This window comes from Peromyscus maniculatus, chromosome 22, assembly GCF_049852395.1.
Source record: "Peromyscus maniculatus bairdii isolate BWxNUB_F1_BW_parent chromosome 22, HU_Pman_BW_mat_3.1, whole genome shotgun sequence".
In the NCBI taxonomy this organism is placed as follows: domain Eukaryota; kingdom Metazoa; phylum Chordata; class Mammalia; order Rodentia; family Cricetidae; genus Peromyscus; species Peromyscus maniculatus.
Window position 1 is genome coordinate 47,623,429 of NC_134873.1, and position 19,025 is coordinate 47,642,453.

The 19,025-nt window shown below is 42.7% G+C and overlaps 2 protein-coding genes across 4 annotated transcripts in view; one reads left to right on the plus strand and one right to left on the minus strand.

The window, feature by feature from the left end:
- The first annotated feature begins 4 nt into the window (after positions 1 to 4).
- Positions 5 to 9,763, plus strand: Ndufaf7 (NADH:ubiquinone oxidoreductase complex assembly factor 7). Its single transcript, XM_006988337.4, has 10 exons — positions 5 to 99; positions 372 to 535; positions 1,897 to 1,977; positions 2,266 to 2,376; positions 3,626 to 3,839; positions 4,825 to 4,883; positions 5,346 to 5,456; positions 7,706 to 7,849; positions 8,811 to 8,984; positions 9,402 to 9,763. Exons 1-10 carry the CDS (start codon positions 63 to 65, stop codon positions 9,615 to 9,617), a joined length of 1,311 nt encoding a protein of 436 aa, XP_006988399.1. The 5' UTR covers positions 5 to 62; the 3' UTR covers positions 9,618 to 9,763.
- A 2,033-nt stretch (positions 9,764 to 11,796) lies between these two features.
- The window catches only part of Prkd3 (protein kinase D3), a 72,798-nt gene continuing 65,569 nt past the window's right edge, over positions 11,797 to 19,025 (minus strand). For all 3 annotated transcript variants that reach the window (XM_076559604.1, XM_076559602.1, XM_076559603.1), the window contains 3 exons: positions 17,832 to 18,099; positions 15,167 to 15,252; positions 11,797 to 14,385 (listed from right to left, as the gene is read on the minus strand). In XM_076559604.1, the coding sequence (XP_076415719.1) occupies positions 14,212 to 14,385; positions 15,167 to 15,252; positions 17,832 to 18,099 (528 nt within the window). In that variant the 3' untranslated portion in view covers positions 11,797 to 14,211. The remainder of the gene's footprint in view (positions 14,386 to 15,166; positions 15,253 to 17,831; positions 18,100 to 19,025) is intronic.

Below are 19,025 nucleotides of genomic sequence, written 5' to 3' on the forward strand. Positions count from 1 at the left end.
TCCGGAAATACCCTTCCTCCCCGCCCCCTCCAGGGCGGAGCCTGGCCCCGACGTGATTGGGAATGAATGCTTTGGTGAGACGTGGAGTGGCCCGTGCGGGTAAGAGTCCTCGCCGCCGCCGCCGCAGAACCCTGTTTCCATGGAGACTGCTTGCTTCCTTGGTTGTTTCCTGGGGGCTGGAGTTGGAAGCCGGTCCCCCGGAGAGGCTTGGCCGTGTGGCAGTCGTGGGCTCCGTGCATCGGGTTCTCTGACCCTGGGGCGAAGTTAAGTGAGGAGCAAGCAAGGCTGTGCTTTCCTTGCAAGCTCTGGCAGGCTTGCGCGCGTCAAGGAAACGGAGATTTCTAAGGCGGGCGCTTCCCGGTGCTTTTCAGGCATCCCCTGTCTTTGGAGAGGGAAGTGCTTCAGCTCCGGGAATGAGCCGGCGGAAAGCAACCGGGTGACGCCGATGCTGAGGCATCTGATGTATAAAATAAAGTCCACAGGTCCCATCACCGTGGCCGAGTACATGAAGGAGGTTTTGACCAACCCAGCCAAGGTAAACACAGGGGAGCGCGAGCCTCGAAGGGTGTGTACACAGAGGAGCCCGAAGGTCCCGGAGCCCGCAGACGATGAGCGGCTCTCCGAAGTCCTTGGGATGTAGTTTAATCTGTCAGTTATCAGGCCGCGTTGATTCAAGGGCAGTGCCAATAAAGAGGTCAGGGCAAATTTCTGTGGTGTTTAGGTGTGGCCGACTGTAGTTGGAATTTCGTGAGTTAAAGGGAAGATTGTTTTCTAACTGGGTTGTGCATTTCCCTGCTGGAAGGCAACTCTGTGTATAGGAGGTTGGCCTTGAACTTGCAGGGTCTTTCTGTTTTCTCTCCTGAGTGCTGGGAATCTTGGTGATCTCCACCTGCCTGGCTGTAAGAAGCTTTGATTGAGAGACATTGAGTCTTTCTTGTTAAAGTTAAGCGTTATGGTCAAACTTGGGATATGAAGATAGTAATGCATGGTCTTCTCCCCAAATGATTAAGCCTTCTAATCAAAGTAATGATAGATACATTAAAAAAAAAAAAAAGCACTGGGTGGAGTTTTGGGTTGGAAGTCTTAGGTGAGAGAGGTCAGTGAAGATGGCATTTGGGTAGATTGAACTGATAAGGATGCCAGGGAGAGAACTAAAAAGGGAAGAAAGGGAGACTTCGCATGGGCATGGGAGTAGACAAGCAAGGCCGATGAAACAAAAGAAAACCCATCTTTTTATCGAGATACATTTATCATATAAAAAGTACATAAGTAAGCCACTGGCATGTAATTGGATAGATTTGTCGCACACATGCAGACGGATTTTTCATACAGAACATATTTATGTAAGTTGCACATGGTTAAGAAACAGTAATTCTAGGAGGTGGTGGCACACGCCTTTAATCCCAGTCCTCAGGAGGCAGAGGCAGGCGGATCTCTGTGAGTTCCAGGCTAGCCTGGGCTACAGAGTGAGTTCCAGGAAAGGCGCCAAAGCTACACAGAGAAACCCTGTCTCGAAGAAAAAAAAAAACACCAAACAACAACAACAAAAACAGTATCACCAACAGGCAAGGCTAACTTGGGAGAGGAGGCTGGGGTGATTCGAGTCCTTCTATGTTGGACTGTGGGTGTGGGCAGAGGGCAGGGATGTAGAGATGAACATTGCATGGTTCCAGCCCTTCTACTTGAGGAGTAAGTGTTTTTCTGTGAGATTTGCGAAATGCCTACTACCATGTAAAATTTGGGTAAAGACTCTGTCTTTCTTTTGGTTATTTCAGAAGAGAGAACTTCCTTGGTAAATAGTTATGTCACTGTGTGTGTTACATAACATCTTGGAGGAGTTGCTTTGAAAGCCTTATTTGAAAATTAATCTTTTCCATTTCCTCTTTTTTTTCTCAGGGATATTACGTGCATCATGATATGCTAGGGGAAAAAGGAGACTTCATTACTTCACCCGAAATAAGTCAAATCTTTGGGGAGGTAATACCCAACATGTCGTCTGTAAAAGGAATGAATGCCATAAACACCTGAGAGCATGAGCTATGCGAGTCTGCCATAGTGTTGTGTGTGTGTGTGTGTGTGTGTGTGTGTGTGTGTGTGTGTGTGTGTGTCTGTCTGTCTGTCTGTCTGTCTGTCTGTCTGTATATATCTATGCCTGTCTAATAACACATATAGAATTTTTTGTAAATGTTTTGCTTTTTGGTATATAGTATGTATTCACATAGAGTTTTAGTCTATAATGCTTTCATGTTTTTTTTCTTGTCGTAGCTACTAGGGATATGGTTCGTTAGTGAATGGATGACCTCTGGAAAAAGTCCAGCTTTCCAGCTGGTGGAACTGGGTCCAGGTCGGGGGACCCTCACTGGAGATATTTTGAGGGTAGGTAATAAAAGATTGTCTCTAAGTCATGTAGGTTAATCGTTCTGTTTTTGACTGAGTTTGCAAACGTCACTGATCTTCTAGGTTTGCAGTCCTCCTTTCTTTTTTTTTTTAGATTTATTTATTATGTATACAGTGTTCTCTCTGCATGTATGCCTGCAGGCCAGAAGAGGGCACCAGATCTCATTACAGATGGTTGTGAGCCACCATGTGGTTGCTGGGAATTGAACTCAGGACCTCAGGAAAAGCAGCCAGTGCTCTTAACCACTGAGCCATCTCTCCAGCCCTGCAGTCCTCCTTTCTAAATCTTGTATTTGTCAGCTAAAATAAAGTGTCAGAGTAATGTAATGGTTCATTCCTTATTATTGTCTGTAAGCTTAAAAAATGGAGGGGTGATGTACAGGCTGAAAATATAAAATGCTTGGGTGATGTCATTTATGCTTTTGCCATTGAGTTGCTAAAAGATGTGTAAGATGCGTGTGTTTTCTTTTTTCCCTCTACATTCACAACAGTAAAAGACGGTTGTGTAGCGAAGGGAAAATTGAAAATGTGTTTTAATCCCCGGGTCAGTCAAGTGCCATTTAATTTGTTTCTGAGGACACAGTTTCATCATGTCCCAGACATTTTATTTCCTTGGGACATTTAAAAAAAAAATTGATCTGAAACATTGTGTGGCTGCCCAATCTTTTTATTTTCAATAGTGAATTATTATTAGGAAGTCATGTTGTACAGTTTATTTTGTGTATAAATGATGTTTACTAACTCTAATGTTACTGGAGAATGACTGGGGTCAGGGTTAAGTCTCTAAAAGTGAATGCACTTGTGATATGATTAAATGGTTGTGGTGAGGAGTCAGAAACCTGTCTACTTGTCACATTGTGTTAGCCGGGGTGTGGTGCGTTTGGCCCCCAGAGGCTCATGTATTTGAATGCTTGGTCACTAGTTGGTAGAACGGTTTTGGAAGATTCAGAGGTGGCCTTGGTAGAGCAGGTGTGTCACCTGGCGGTGGATTTGAGTTTCCAAAGCCCACACCAGGTCCAGTCTCACTCTCTGCCTCCAACTCGTGGATAAGATGTAAGCCACCGCTCCAGCATCATGTCTGCCTGCCTGCTGCCGTGATCTGCACCACAGTCATGGACTTATCCTCCGTAATCAAGCCCCGAGTTAACACTTCCTTTTCTGAGTTGTCTTGGCTATTGCCACAGCGATAGGACAGTAACAGTAACACAGTGTTCTTTTGTTGTTGTAGGTGTTCAGTCAGCTTGGGTCCATGCTAAAAACCTGTGACATTTCAATACACCTAGTAGAGGTGAGCCAGAAATTAAGTGAGATTCAAGCACAGGCACTGACTGAGGAGAAGCTCCCTGTGGAGAGAGATGCCGAATCCCTGGTGTACATGAAAGGTGTCACTAAGTCTGGGATCCCCGTCTCCTGGTACCGAGATCTGAAGGATGTTCCTAAAGGTATAGCTTTACATTGACTCACGGCAGAACGTTGCTCAGAACTCCTCACAGCCGTGACAGCTGACCGACCTTCTAATGCAGTTTAACAGTTAGTTATTGCTTCCAAGTCCCTCCCTGGAAGGGAATAGCTGACTTTTCCATTTCTAGCCAAGAACATTATACTAGAAGATTGCTGAACATTACAGAGCAGTGTACTTCATTTCCTCTTATAGAAAGCAAACCAAACAAAACCCCAAACTGTCAATCTCTGAACAGTGTTTCCCTTCAGCTAGGGTAGTACTGATGAAGTGGCCCGAGGCGGCATGGGCTGAAGAAGGAGATAGTAGATGGGTTTGGTTATCAGTCTCTTGAAAAACCTTCACTTGCCCCAAAGCAAGCAAGGTGTGGGGGTGAAAGGCCCTGTGCTAGTCTAGAGTCCTTGACAGTGTGGAGGTGAGATCTCCAGCAAGGCACCCAAAGCTGTTTCTGGCCTTAGCTTTCTCACATGAAGTTCACATTCCTTTCCAGCTAACACATTTGAGTCGCATTGTTTTTTTAGGAATGTAGTGATGAAGAGTTAGCTGGTCACGGGGCATTTCCGTTCTCATGGCATTATGTGGAAACTGAGGAGTAATTGTTCCTTTGAATGCTGTCCATAGTGCTGTGGTTCAACCCCTTAAGGGTTGAACAACCATTTCACAGGGGTCATATATCAGAAATCCTGCATATCAAGATATTTACATCATGATTTATAACAGTAGCAAAATGACAGTTATGAAGGAGCAAAGAAAACAGTGTTATGGCTGGAGGTCACCACAACATGAGGAACTGGATTAAAGGGTCGCAGTATTAGAAAAGGTGAGAACCACTGCCATAGAAAGGATAGAATGGGAGCATCCCAGGTTCCGGAGCTGAAGAATTGGGTACTTTCTTTTTTTATGGCTACTGTTCGATAGAATTGTTTTGAACTGCTGAATCACTAACTTTTTCTTTTATTTTAAAATAGGATACAGCTTTTATCTCGCACACGAGTTTTTGGATGTTCTTCCCGTGCATAAATTTCAGGTATTGATGGGAAAGTCACGTTTCTGATTAACCAGAGCTGTGAACTAGTGAACTGATAGTGCTCACCCACTGCTTGCTCAAGTTAGTATTATGTGGGATTGTCATAAATACGAATGATTGAGAACCAAAGATGAAATACGATCCAGAATCTTTATTCTCCTGGGAAAATGACTATGACTTCTTAGTTTTGGGATGAAGACACAAGAGAGCATACAGTGGTGGATGGCTGTGTCCTGAGGATGTATTTGGGCCAGTCTTTCAGCTCCACCTATGGCAACTTCTAAGGCTAAGAGTAAGCCGCACGCAATGTAGTCCTTTGTCACAGATCGCCCACTCACTTGCTCACACTGTTTGCCTTCCAGTCCAGCTTACTTTCTTCTACAGCTCTTATTTGTCACGGCTTCTTTAGAACATCACGCTTTAAGAGCTTGCAAACACTTGTTTTTTTTTGTGTTCTGCTAGAAAACACCACAAGGATGGAGAGAAGTGCTTGTTGATATCGACCCCCAAGTTTCTGATAAACTGAGGTTCGTCTTGGCGCCTTGTGCGACGCCAGCAGAAGCCTTCATACAAGTATGGATCTGAGTTTTCCTTTGGTCGCTGCGGAGTGCTCTAGCCTGTTTCCTTAGCTGTCGTTTTAGCTTTTTCTCAGTGGCAGTGCTGGTGGCATGTGAATGCTTTGTCCTACCTGTCACAGTGGCAGTCCAGACCTAGAATCAGGAGGGTGGGCTAAAGTCATTTACTCAGCCAGGTGCCTCTGATAATAAATGATGCCATGTGATCACCTTATAGAGAAGATTCCCTATCTGAAGGCAGGGTGGTATACTAACAGCTGACTCACTGAGCATCATGGTTTGCTCTGTGTGTTCTCATTGGGAACATTTTACTGTCATCCCTGGGCAAGAGCACAGCGATTCGGTCACATGTGAACCCAGACCCACCTTAGATCCCACACTGTGGACAGATTAACTGCTGCTTTCTGTTGTCCCTAAGGAATGCTGCTGATACCCATACCACCTCAGACTGATCTTCACGACAGGTGGCATCCCATGGCCCCATTCAAATGAAAGGAGTCCAACCCTCTCTGGAGAATTCCCAGAAAGTTCCCAGAGCTTTCTATCTTTGGACTGTGCACAACTTTTTAAATACATTTATTTTCTATATGGTGTTTCTCCTGCATATCTGTATGAGGGTGTTGGTTCCCACCGAATGGGAACTATAGATGGTTGTTAGCTGCCATGTGGGTGCTGGGAATCAAACCGAGGTCCTCTGGAAGAACAACCAGTGCTCTTAACTGCTTAGCCATCCCTTTGGCCCCAGGGCTCTTTAAAGGTCCCCAAATAGCACATTCTTCTCAAGAATATCTGAGCTTCACAGTACCTTTTTATTCCCTCTTCTCTACCCCAGAAAAATGTTTTTACTTTCCAGCTCTTAAGAATTGCCTAAAGTTTTAAAAACAAGTTTTTAAAAACATACCTACTCATTTGTTTTTTTCACAAACTCTTAAGTTGTAACATCAGACTAAATACTTGTGAGCAGTTTTTCATATTCTATGTAATTCTGCCTGAATGACAAACATATTTATAAGCTACCAAAGTGCCACCTCCTCCCTGAAGTCACCCTGTAGTTTCTTGCTATTCAGTTCTTGACTTGACTAGCATTCTCCAGAGAGGGTTGGGACTCCCTTTCATTTGAATGGGGCCATGGGATGCCACCTGCCCTGAAGATCAGTCTGAGGTGGTATGGGTATCAGCGGGGTTACCTGAGGCTTGCTGGCAGATGTCTGAAGAGGCTGGCTTTGTGATTTTCGTAGCTACATTGGTTTCTCTAATATCATTAGGGCTGAACGTTTGTTATTTTACTGAATCCGCACTATAGACCCAGAGTATGTCTTATCAGAAACCAGACAAAAATCTCATTTCCCATTGAGCAGTAGGAGGTGTAACCCTACACTAAGTCTGTGACATCTCTTGTGCCTGCCCCATCATAGGCAGAGACATCACCGTGGGTCATTACTGTTTTCAGGGTATCAGGAGGGAGTAAATGATGGTGGGTTTCCATGGTGAAGATGATAAAATTTCACAGATCATCACTAGTTCATAAGCTGATGCTTGTAGATGCAGGACACCACTGGCTATGCTTTCTGCCTTCACAGGGCAACGCAGGGCTGAATCTGATTTAATCAGATTCTTCTGACCGATATCTTTTGACCGTATCTTTTGAGTCCCTGTTAATGTTAGGTGGCATTTCCTTATGCATACAACCCAGTGAGCTATGTTTTCACATATTAATATAGGAAAGTGCTTTTATAATAAAAGCACTTGACCATAAGGGAGGTTCAGAGTACTTATGCCTTTTAAAAGATATAAAATATTGGGGCTGGAGAGATGGCTCAGAGGTTAAGAGCACTGGCTGCTCTTCCAGAGGAACTGGGTTCAATTCCCAGCACCCACATGGTGGCTCACAACTGTCTGTAACTACAGTTCCTGACACCCTTACACAGGCATACACACACAGGCAAAACACCGATACAAATAAAAAATAAATGAATAAATATTTTTAAAATACACACACACACACACACACACACACACACACACACACACACACACACATATATAATATTGAAGTCTCTACAAACAAATTGTCCAGCACGAAAGAACCATGTTCTGTACAATGCGAGGGATGCCATCTGAGACACTGTCTAGACCACATTCACATCAAATTCATTATAACTAAGAAATGTTCAACTTGTAGAAATGTGAAAGACTCTTAAGGAAGCAGCAGTTCTTTCAAGTGATGTCCTGTGATTCCCTCACCAGCACGATGAAAGAAGGGACCATGTGGAAGTGTGTCCCGACGCTGGGGTTATTATACAGGAACTTTCTCAACGCATTGCATCAAGCGGAGGTGCTGCTCTGATTGCCGACTACGGTCACGATGGGACAAAGACAGACACCTTCAGAGTACGTATCACAGGGGCGTGCTTTATCAGAACTTCATTGCTAGATCTGCAGTTCACCGAGGAGCTGTCCTAGCTTGGTTTTTATGGTGTCTAACTTTGTTGTATTCATTTTAGAATTAGTGTGAATGATGTTGTTATCATTACTCATAATTCTGAATCTTACAGCCATTCTTCCTTAAGTGAAAAGCCTAAATATGCATAGAGCCTAGGAAACTTTGGAATAACACACATTTTGGGAAAGATTTTCTTCATGTTAATGTTTCAGCTCCGCCTTCATAAAAAAAAAGAAAAGAAAAGAAAGAAAGCAAAAGTTACTTTGCACATTTAACCTAGTCATTGCGATCAAACTCTTTTAACATCTTTTTCTTCTCAGGTATCATCCTTCACCCTTTCCAAACATTCTTTCTAAATGTTCTTTAAATATGACAGTATGTTGAAATATGTTGAATATTCTTTAATAGAAATATATTTAACTAAAGGCTATTACTCATTTTCTAGATCAGTGGTTCTTCATTTCTGACTTCATTATTGTTAAGAATTCTTAGCTAGGAGAACATATTAAAAATGATACTCTCTAGCCTTCTTCCAGGATTATAGTAGAGCAGGCCTGGATGGAGCACACTCCCATATTCTCAGGGTTTTGACACTGTGATTGACAGGTAAGTATTGTAAACTACTACCTAGGTTCTGGTTGCTGGAACTTGCCACAGTATTAATGGGAATGTTAAATAGCTTTAAGTTAAAGGTAACGTCTTCAGGATTCCAACTTTGTATTTTCTGTTGAGTTTTTCATGTATCACCTTGTTTGGAGAAAGGATGTAATTGCCTAGAGTTTAAATCACAGATTTAGGCCATACTTTTATTTTTAACATTGACAATGTAAACAATATATTTGTATCATATCCTTTCTTTAATCTCGATAATATTAACTAAGATAGACAAAACTATTTTTCATATTCAAGGGGTTTTGTGGACACCAGCTTCATGATGTCTTAACTGCTCCTGGAACAGCAGATCTGACAGCTGATGTGGACTTCAGTTACCTGCGCAGAATGGTACAAGGAAAAGTAGCCTCTCTGGGTCCAGTAGAGCAGCGAACGTTTTTAAAAAACATGGGCATTGATGTCCGGCTAAAGGTAATGGTTTATCTCACTACCATTAAATATCTTCATTTAAAGAATTATTTAAAGAACCTCTGCTGACTTAATGCTGTTGTAGTAGCAGGCCCTGGTGCAGTCTTTGCAGGGGTAAGAGCTGGGATGTGGCACAGCTTGTTAAGTTTCTATATGAGGTTGAGGCTCCCAAGAAAACCATGTTCATGGGTATGAATTTTGTAACTCCTCTTCCGAGGATACTTAAATGTTCTTACGGGGCAAATCACCCAGGGTATCTGCTGAAGATGCAGATGTATACGTTTGGGCCATAGCAACCTAGTTATAACCCTGTGATCACCTTTGGGGCACTGCTGTACTGGGTCACTAAAGTCACTGTTAGTGCTTCCTCGGGGATTTCTTTCTTCCAGTGACTTTCCTTAAAGACCTTTCCCCCTTCAGGTTCTTTTAGATAAAGCAGACGAGCCATCCACGAAGCGGCAGTTACTTCAGGGGTATGACATGTTAATGAACCCTCAGAAGATGGGAGAGAGATTCAACTTCTTTGCCTTGCTACCTCATCAGAGACTTCATGGTGCAGGTCAAGAAAGGAATGCCTGTCAGTCAAAGACCCCTGCATCATCTGTAGCTGGGTTTGATGACCTTGTTTGGCAGTGATATTTCAGCTTGGACTGTTTATTCTTCAGTGTGCTTTAAAAATCAAAATAAAAGAAACTCATTTTGTATATTGAAGGTAATGACAGTGTTCAAACTGTCTCTTTGCAGTCAATAAACATAGCCTTTTATATAAAATACAATCAAAATAGTTGGATGTTCAAGGCTATATGTAACTAACTCTTGGTATAATTGTTTTTAACCTAGTGAGGTAGTTTATTGTGATATCAAGTTTCCTTTAGTCAAGCTAGTTGTTGTATTTCTATTTACTTTTTTTTTTCCTTCGAGACGGTTTCTCTGTGTAGCTTTGTGCCTTTCCTGGAACTCATTCTGTAGCCCAGGCTGGCCTTGAACTCACAGAGATCTGCCTGCCTCTGCCTCCCGAGTGCTGGGATTAAAGGCGTGAGCCACCATCACCCGGCCTCTATTTACTTTTTAAAAACACATGAGCACTGGTTGGTTTGTTGGAAACTGCAAATACGGTAAATGGCTATTTCCAGGGATCTGAGTCATCAGCTCTGCATATTATTTTTAAAAAAGGGAAAAGCCGTATACTCTGATAGAAGAATCTCCAAGGTTTAGTAAATAGAAGTCAGACGTGAGTTTCTACAGTTATGATTCTGATTTTGCTGAAGGAGACAGTTAAATGAATATGCCAGTATGACTTTTAGTTTTCTGTTCTCGGTGTGCACAGGCCGAGAAAAGATGAAGGACTGAACAGCTGGGCAGGGAATCAGCAGTGAATTCCCCAATCTGGAAGCAGGGATCAGAAGGTTTACACATGCTTCTGTGGATTTAAGTAAAGATTCATTCTAAAATTGTAAAGAAGTAATAAAAACCATAGTTTTTTTTAAAAAAAAAACAAAACAAAAAACCTCTGCAACAATCTGACTTGTACCGAAATGAGAGTTGAGAACAATACAGAGCAGCCAGGGATAATTTCCTAAGCCGAGTTCATTCTGCTGAAGACAAATTTCAGTTCCGTAATACGCTGTCACCAGTTGGGTCCATAGAACTTTTATATTACTACTGTAAATAGGTTGTCTTGGGAAGTATTTACCAGCAACACAACCCTCTGAGGTCAGAGGAAACAGTGTTGGCCGTTCTGACCTCATGGTTGAACTGGACTGGAGATTCACTGGCAGGGTGGTGTGTCACTTGTTTTTATTCCTGCAGCTCAACTGAGAACACTCTGTATCTTAAGTCTATAAAGGAAAGAATGACTGGGGCTTCATTTAATTCGTGTGTGTGGGATATGCACATTTTGGCTACAGCACCTACCCCGTACTCACATTTTGGGCATTGCATGTATGTACACGTGGAGGTTGACAGACGGTGTCTTTTCTTCCGTGGCTCCCCACCTTAGTTTCTGAGGCAGACAGCATCTCTCTCTCTGAAATCATTGCTCTTTAATTTGGCCAAAGCTTTCTTGTCTCTGCCCTTCCCTGGCAATGTCTTGCTGGGGTTCCCGGCACGCTGTGGTGCCTGGCTGTGTGTGTGTGTGTGTGTGCGCGCGCGCCGGGATCCAATCTGAGGCCCTCTGTTTGTGCAGCAGGCGCTCACCTTCCAAGCCCTCTCCCCAGCCCGATGTCCTAGTGTTCAGGTGCTGTGCAGCCTTAGGCCATTATTCCTAACTGCTCTGTTCAATTTAATTCCATTCCTACAGCCACTGTTTTGTTTTTTGTTTTCAAGGACTAGACTAAAACATTTGTAAGATGAAAATACCCACAGTTGGCTCCTCCCAAATACACAATTGTTTTTAGTTTTTATAATTAAGAGGGAAGAGTTCTATCTCTACTTCTTCTATCTCATAAAATTCTAGAAATTTATTTTCTATATTAGACATTTAATTTTTCCAAGTCTTCTGGTAGTTGCAATAGTTGAATATCTGGAGTAGTCACTGAAAAAAGTTGAATTATCATTATTCTTCACACCTGCATTCCAATAAATGAACCCTCTAGATAATTCTCTCAAATGCAGTATGCAATTGAAATGACTTTTTGAGAGGTTTTCTTTGTGTGTGTGTGGGGGTGGTTAAACACAATCAGTGTTCATGCAGCGTTGGCTCTATTTACAAAACTGTCCTATTACCCGGGCCCAGGGAAAATATTGCAAGCCAATAAAACTCTCTTGGGAAACTTGTACTAGAGACTAGCTAAGGTTTTCACATAGGAAAGTATAGTGATATAGAAATACATTTTATTATCAAGTTTTAAGAATATTTACAAAAAGTGGGATGTAACAAAAAATATAAAATGTACTAAACAGTGTCATTATACACTACTTTGAAAATTATCACATGTTTCTAAGAAACAGTTATTTTTTATGCAAACAACTTGGCTTTAAGACAAAGACAAAGGTTATGCAGGTTACACAGTAGAGTAGTTACTCAACGCCAGACTATCTGACAGTCTCTCTCTTTAGACAGCACAGGCCTTCAACAAAAACAGAGTGCAATTAATCTCACGGCTTGTAAAGCCTGATTATAGCAGGACAGCAACCCAACAGTCACTCCAGGAAGCTTTCACCTCACACAGTAAAGCCACAGTGGGATGCAGAGTGACATGAGATTGTTCCATCTTGTACATGCTGGTCAAGCAGACCTTCCAGAAACGGAGTGAAATCACCACCTATCACAGGGACAATCCATTCATAGTTCCTTAAAATTACTCTTCACAACTGCTGGATAAGAACAATTACCGAGATATGTGCAAAGTCTCCTGGAGATACTCACAGATGTACAGTACATCATCAATGGCTGGGACAGGTAAAAGGGACTGGGGACATAGGCCTGGGTTCAAATCCATATTCAAACTCTATGAACTTTTAGCAGCCAACCTTGTGCCTCAACTTCCTTACATGTATGTAGTCATGTGGCTTGGCTACTGTGAGGACAGTTTAAAGCATAAAGACTTACAACACAGGCAGCCTGTAATGTCTCTGTTTCTTCAAGGATGTTTTTAATTTTCGGTAGATTCCGAGGCTGCTTTCTCATCCGCAAAGGCACTCTCAGTCTTGGTCCTACTCACACACAAGACCGTTCTCCTTCGCCACCTCAGACTCAGTGTAACTGACAACACCGAGTTCCAGACTGTCAGAGACCTTCACACATGCCCATCTTCATGGCCACACCGAGGAAGGCAGAGGCAGCAATTTATGTTCTCCATTTACAGACTGGGAAACTAAATGCTTAGACAAACTGTCTCCTGCCCAGCCCAGCAGATCTAAACACTAAGAAGCTAAGACTCACACCCAGGTTCTCTGACTCCAAATCTTTGCTCTCAGCACAGAAAAGGAACAACAACAAAAACCCTATTCTTGGTGACCAGTGAGGATGAAGAGACAAACGCTACTGTATTTCCTGCAAGAGGATGGTCCTGGACCCTTTTCTTTGGGCAAAGCACAGATTGGAACATCACTAATGTGAAAATCTCAAAGTGCCTCAGAACCCCAAAGTTTCTAGATTTTGGAGGATTTCAGATTTATAATTAGGGATGCTCAACCAGTGGAGGGTGCAGATCTTTCAGTGTCTGGAAAGCTGAAACCTTTCTGGTGTACAGGTTAGGGATATTGAACCTATATTAAGAACTACTATAAAAAGCTGGTTGCGGGAGCTGAAGTGTAAGAAATGCTTACTTTTCCTTCATCTGCTGTACAGGTACTATGGTTCCACCCCAGTGATGTCTGACTTCAAACCACCTCCCCAAACTGCTCAAAGTAAAATGCCAATTTAAAACTTCTAGATATTTGGAGGCCCCACCCAAAGGCTAAGGGAAAAGATACTGCTCGCTGTATAGCGACATTTACTGACCCTGTACCAGCTCTCCTTTGAGTCTGTATTTAGTTTTGTCTCTAAGTATTCAACTCCATGTGAGGATCAGCTGCAGAGCTGTGCCCATTGACTGCTGGCATACAACCTCCATCACAATGGTGTCAACTGAGAACATATATGTGTGTTGAGCGGCAGAGCTGAGTGGTGACCAGCTCTACCCACTTTTGTCACACCAACTGTCCAATTATCCCAGTGGCTACTGCAACAGAGAAAAGGTGACAACTTTTATGTCATACAGACCAGGTTTAAAGATACAGCCCCCACCAGGATCCATTTATAGAGCTCCAGGAAGGATCAATGCCTCCAACAGTAGACAGATATTAGAAGTCCTTACAGCAGACCATATATTGTTAGCCTCAGAGTCACCGCCTAACACAAACCTGATGAGTAATCAACCTTATAAACAAGAACTAGACAGTCATAGGCTTTTAAAACAAATGATGTAACGACAGCAAAGGAGAGATAAATTAAGTGCTAATTCACATTGTCCTAATGTGAGGATTAAAAAAAATTACAGAACCAGTTATTGCTTAGGCTACAAAAATTTCTAACAAGTTTCATTCTGATTTTCTTGTGTGATTTTATTACTCAGTTTCCCTTCATGTACCTACTTGTTATGAGCTACAGTATTGGTGCCACCAAGTTGTTCTAGTCCCTTATGACTCTGCCTCCTCACCATGACAGCCTGCAGAGAGCAACAGTTAGGCAGCAGAGTATCTGGTCATGAAATGAAACCCTTCCGTACTGAAGTCCGCTCGCTGATCATTAAGGATCTTCTTCCATATCATCTGGATTGGGGGCCATAATGAAATGCTTTGGGTATTCGAGGTTGTGTGTGTACGCGTGGATTTCCCAGCGAGCGTCATCACTTTCGTGGGTAATGTAACGTTCTCCAATGCGAGTTTCAAATTCTCTGAGGTCAAGCCAAGTCTGGTAATCCTAGGAAAAGAAAATGATTACGAACCATAAAATCGACAAAATGCTGACAGACCCGTTTTGTTTACAACCTTAGTGCCACAACTGACAACTCCTCAGTTCCAAGTGTATTTCACATTAGCAATGTTAAAGATAAATCTTAAAATCTAATGTCTCTATAAAGGAAAGGAACTAGTTTCTAGAAAATTCTCTTAGGCTTTTGAGTTAGCTAATAGTAATCAGGAAGACATTTGTTCTATACTGCTTGAGGCATACAACTTACTGTTCAAAACAGGGGAAAGTGCTTGAATCTATCAACAGGCTAACTTACTAAACGGTGAGCCCAGAGGTGTGCTTGTTTAATGTTAAGCCTACGATCCTGTTTCCTATAAAATCATTGCACAGCTTCTCTGCTCACTCTCAAGTGTGGATTTTTGTCTTGAGACAAATCTCTGAAATAACTCATGGAGGAATCAAGCCATAAACATAAACCTTTTAGTAGATGTTCAAAATAAAATATATTGAATATATGTATGCCACATTAACCTTTAAAACAAAGAAAAAGGAAAGAAAAACATGACTAGCCAAGTCCTTAGAAAAGGCTCAGTGTTTCAGTTCATGGATGTTTAACTGACTTCAATGACAGGCTGCACAACTTCCAGAGGCCCGAGCCATGGCACAGGTAAGGACTAAAGAGGGCCTAGATTATCCCAAGCAGTGTGCTGAACCTGCTGCTCTTTGAGTGGCTTCATTAGCGAAGACAAACGCACAGGAGGTTAAGATGCAGAACCTTTTTTTCCTTTACCTGTAGCCAAGGATGACTAAGAGATTTGTCAACACTGAAGCGTTTTCTCATCTTCACTTGAAGCAAGTTGTTTATCAAATCAATTGCTAGATGAAAAGGCAAAATTAGATACATGAGTTTAGGGGCACTGCAGGAGGGCAGTTTGATCCATGTAAATATGGCATGGAGAAAATTTTGCTTCTCGATTATATAAAATTTAACACAGAGAAGTGACCCATAAATGCTTCCTGCAGTAAGTATGAACACCAACTTCTTTTTTTTTTTTTTCCTCGAGACAGGGTTTCTCTGTGTAGCTTTGCACCTTTCCTGGAACTCATTCTGTAGACCAGGCTGGCCTCGAACTCACAGAGATCCGCCTGGCTCTGCCTCCTGAGTGCTGGGATTAAAGGCGTGGGCCACCACTGCCCGGCAAACACCAACTTCTTATGTTAAGGCTGCAGAACAGAGTATAGGTTACAAGAATACACTAAAGCCAGATGGGTAAGGCTGATATGTACCAGTGACATGATCTATTTCTAAACTATGCTGTACCTTTATTTCCTCATCTGTACAATGGAACTGTTGAGAAGAGGAAATCAGTTTAATATCAGTCTTAGACTGTGTTTGGCACACAGGTGCTAAGTATTCATAACTGCTATTTGAGGATGAACAAAACAGATTCTGATTCCAGATGACCATTCTCTCTTCCTGACCGGTCTGAAAAGTGGCATACGTCACTCTTACTTCAACAGCTACAGTGAGAAGGAAGAGGCAACAATAACAGAAGTTCAGGTTTAGCAATCAAGTTAGGGGTGACTTTGTACCGTTGGTGAAAATTTAGCACATTTTACTCAGTTATTTGGAGAAACTGAACCACTACACAATCAAGGCAACCATAAAACTACACAGTGACCACAGACTACATAAGGACACGTTTGGAATATTGATAAAGAAAGCCTACTCCCAACTTGCAAAGGTTTTCCCCAAGTACTTCATTACCTTCCGTGTTTCAAATCCCTCCACCCCTTGTCTATCCGGTCAACTGGGGTCACTGTCTGCATTAATTTCAGGAAGTGCTGAGTCTGAATCTAGGCTGCGGCCAAGTGAATGACAAGAGAGGTCTATGGCCAGACTGCCGTTAGAGCTCTGTGACAGCTTTGAAGACCAAAATCTCCCAGTGGACTTCAGCTTTTTTGTTACAAAGTGAAGCTGGCAGGCTGCTGTTTTTTCTGTTGTTCACAACACTCCTTCCACGTCAGTGGAGTATTTATCAAACTGTCATCCGGCCCAGTACATTTGGAAAGGTAAGAAAGACCTATTCATTCAATGGCTGGCTAAACTTGGGTGGGGATATTCCTTAGCACTACGAGGGGACTGTTTTCTAAGGATGGCATACTCCATCAGTAAACTAAAGAGGACCAACTTCATTCCCCTTCCCTGCCTTTCTCCCTGCCCCTTCCCCAAGAAAAGGTCTTGTATAAAGCTCTGAAACCTCCACAATACTGGAATTACTGGCGTCCGCCAACAGCCCTGGCTGATTCTTGACATGTACAGAAGCAGGCATTACAAATTAAAAAGCTTTCACTAGTCATGAACACTATAGCATGAAGCTTCCTGGTAAAAGATCGGAAGGATGGAAAACATGAACTGCAGATACAAAAGCTCATTCTAGGTATAAAGCACAAGAGCTAAAAATGTCTAATCAATCTGTACTGAGGATTGGAATAACTAATTACCAAAACATATACTTAAGAAAAAAATGCCCATGGGGCTGGAGAGATGGCTCAGAGGTTAGGAGCACTGACTGCTCTTCCAGAGGACCTGAGTTCAATTCCCAGCACCCACTTGGTGACTCACAACCATCTGTAATGAGATCTGACGCCCTCTTCTGGCCTGCAGTCATACATGCTGTATACATTATAAATAAATAAATCTTAAAAAAAAAAAAAAAAAGAAAAAAAAAAAAAAAAGAAAAAATGCCCAACTGTTAGCCTAAGTGGACCTTACATAGCTTGGAGGAGGGGAGGGCAGGATGACCCACAAGTCAGGAGGTCTCTGAAGAACTGCAGTAGTGAGGGGGAGCCCTTGTTGGCAGGAGGAAAGACCTAAGCGAGACTCGGAAGAGTTTAGAAGAGAGTATACATCAGTTTTGTGTAAGAAGTAGGGGCGAGGCGCAAAGGCAGCTCCAAGGGCCGTATCAGAAACCGATAGCGGCAGTGTCGTTAAAGGGAAGCCAGAGGATGAAATAACCATCCTGCAGATGGCTCGGGCCGCAGTCCCCGAGGAGCCAGGGGCAGGCTACTGAGCAGCACAGGTAAAAGATACTACAGTCGTTCCTGGATGAGGCTGCTGGGGCCGGGGTGACTGCTGTGCCTAAAAACTATGAGAAAAACAGAGACAAAGAAAACAGCTTAAAAGTAGAGTACTTGGCCTTGCATAGTGGTGCACAGAGCTCTGTCAGTTCAAGGCCATCCTGGTCTACATGGTAAGTTCTAGGCCAGCCAGAGCTACAAAGTAAGCCCCTATCTCAAAAATAAAAAGTAAATAATAATAATTAAAATAATAAATACAAGTAGAGTTCTCAAAGACTGGTAACAGATTAGGGAAATGAAGAGGCAGGGTGACTTGTGATCACAAAGATTTTAGGCTATTTGCGAAACTGAAACGTAATTCTTTTTTTTTTTACCTTCACTGGAAATTTCTCGCCATGGATTTGGTGGGTACATAAACGCAGCATTTTGGATTTGGTCATTTATATCTTCATCTTCATTGAACGGAAATGTGCCGCTGAGGCTCACGTAGACGATGACTCCCACTGACCACATGTCTAGAGAACGGTTGTAGCCTTTGCTCCTGAGAACCTCGGGGGCTAAGTAGGCTGGCGTCCCCACCACTGACCGCCGGAATGACTTCTCACCAATGATGCGTGCAAACCCAAAGTCACACAACTTCACCTGGAAATGGACATAGCAATACTTGTCCCTAGATACTCTCAATGCACTTAACCAAGGTACTAATTCTACACAAAGCAGTTACAGACAGGGAAACGGAAATACCATTTCCCCAGAGACGGACAAATACAACTACAGCTCTTTGATACTCCAGTAGTAGGAAGAGCTATCGGAGTGCACAGTTTAAAAACAATTTGTACTCTATCTTCCAGACTCACAGAGCAAGGGTTCAGTTTGGTTGTTTTGATGAGATGGATGGAGGGTGCTGATCTTTGATCCCTCGTAAGGGAATCCCTTTTCTATTCTCTGTAAGTAGGAATTTTATTTCAGTTTTGAATCCTCAGTGGACTCCCAGTGTCTGGGCATATACAAGTACTCAATAAATGTTTTGCTGCATGAAAAATAAGCTACAGTATTTTGAAGCATTATTTTATTGAACCTTAGAACACTGGTTCTCAACCTGTGGGTTGTGACCCCTTTGGGGGGGTCAAAGGATCCTTTCACAGGGGTCACCTAAGACTATCAGAAAACACAGATATTTACATTACAATTTGTAAGAGTAGCAAAATTACGGTTGTGAAGTAGCAACAGAAATAATGTTATGGTTGGGGGTCACCACTACATGAGGAACTGTAGTAAAGGATCACAGCATCAGGAAGGCTGAGAACCACCGTCCTAAGATTCTGTTGCCAGGGATGCTACCTATCGGCAGGTAAGGACAACAAGGCTCACAGATGACAATGTGGACAGGAGGAAGGCTCTGAGGAGTAAGTGCTCTCTACACTGATGGAACGAGAGACTCCAGCTGGTTCAGAGTTGAATGAGGTTACGCGGGAAGGTGCCCACAACCATCGCCATGTTCTCCTCAGGAAGTGTCCTGGAAGTAGGATGGGCTTGGCAGAGCTCAGGACACATTTTGGACGACGTTA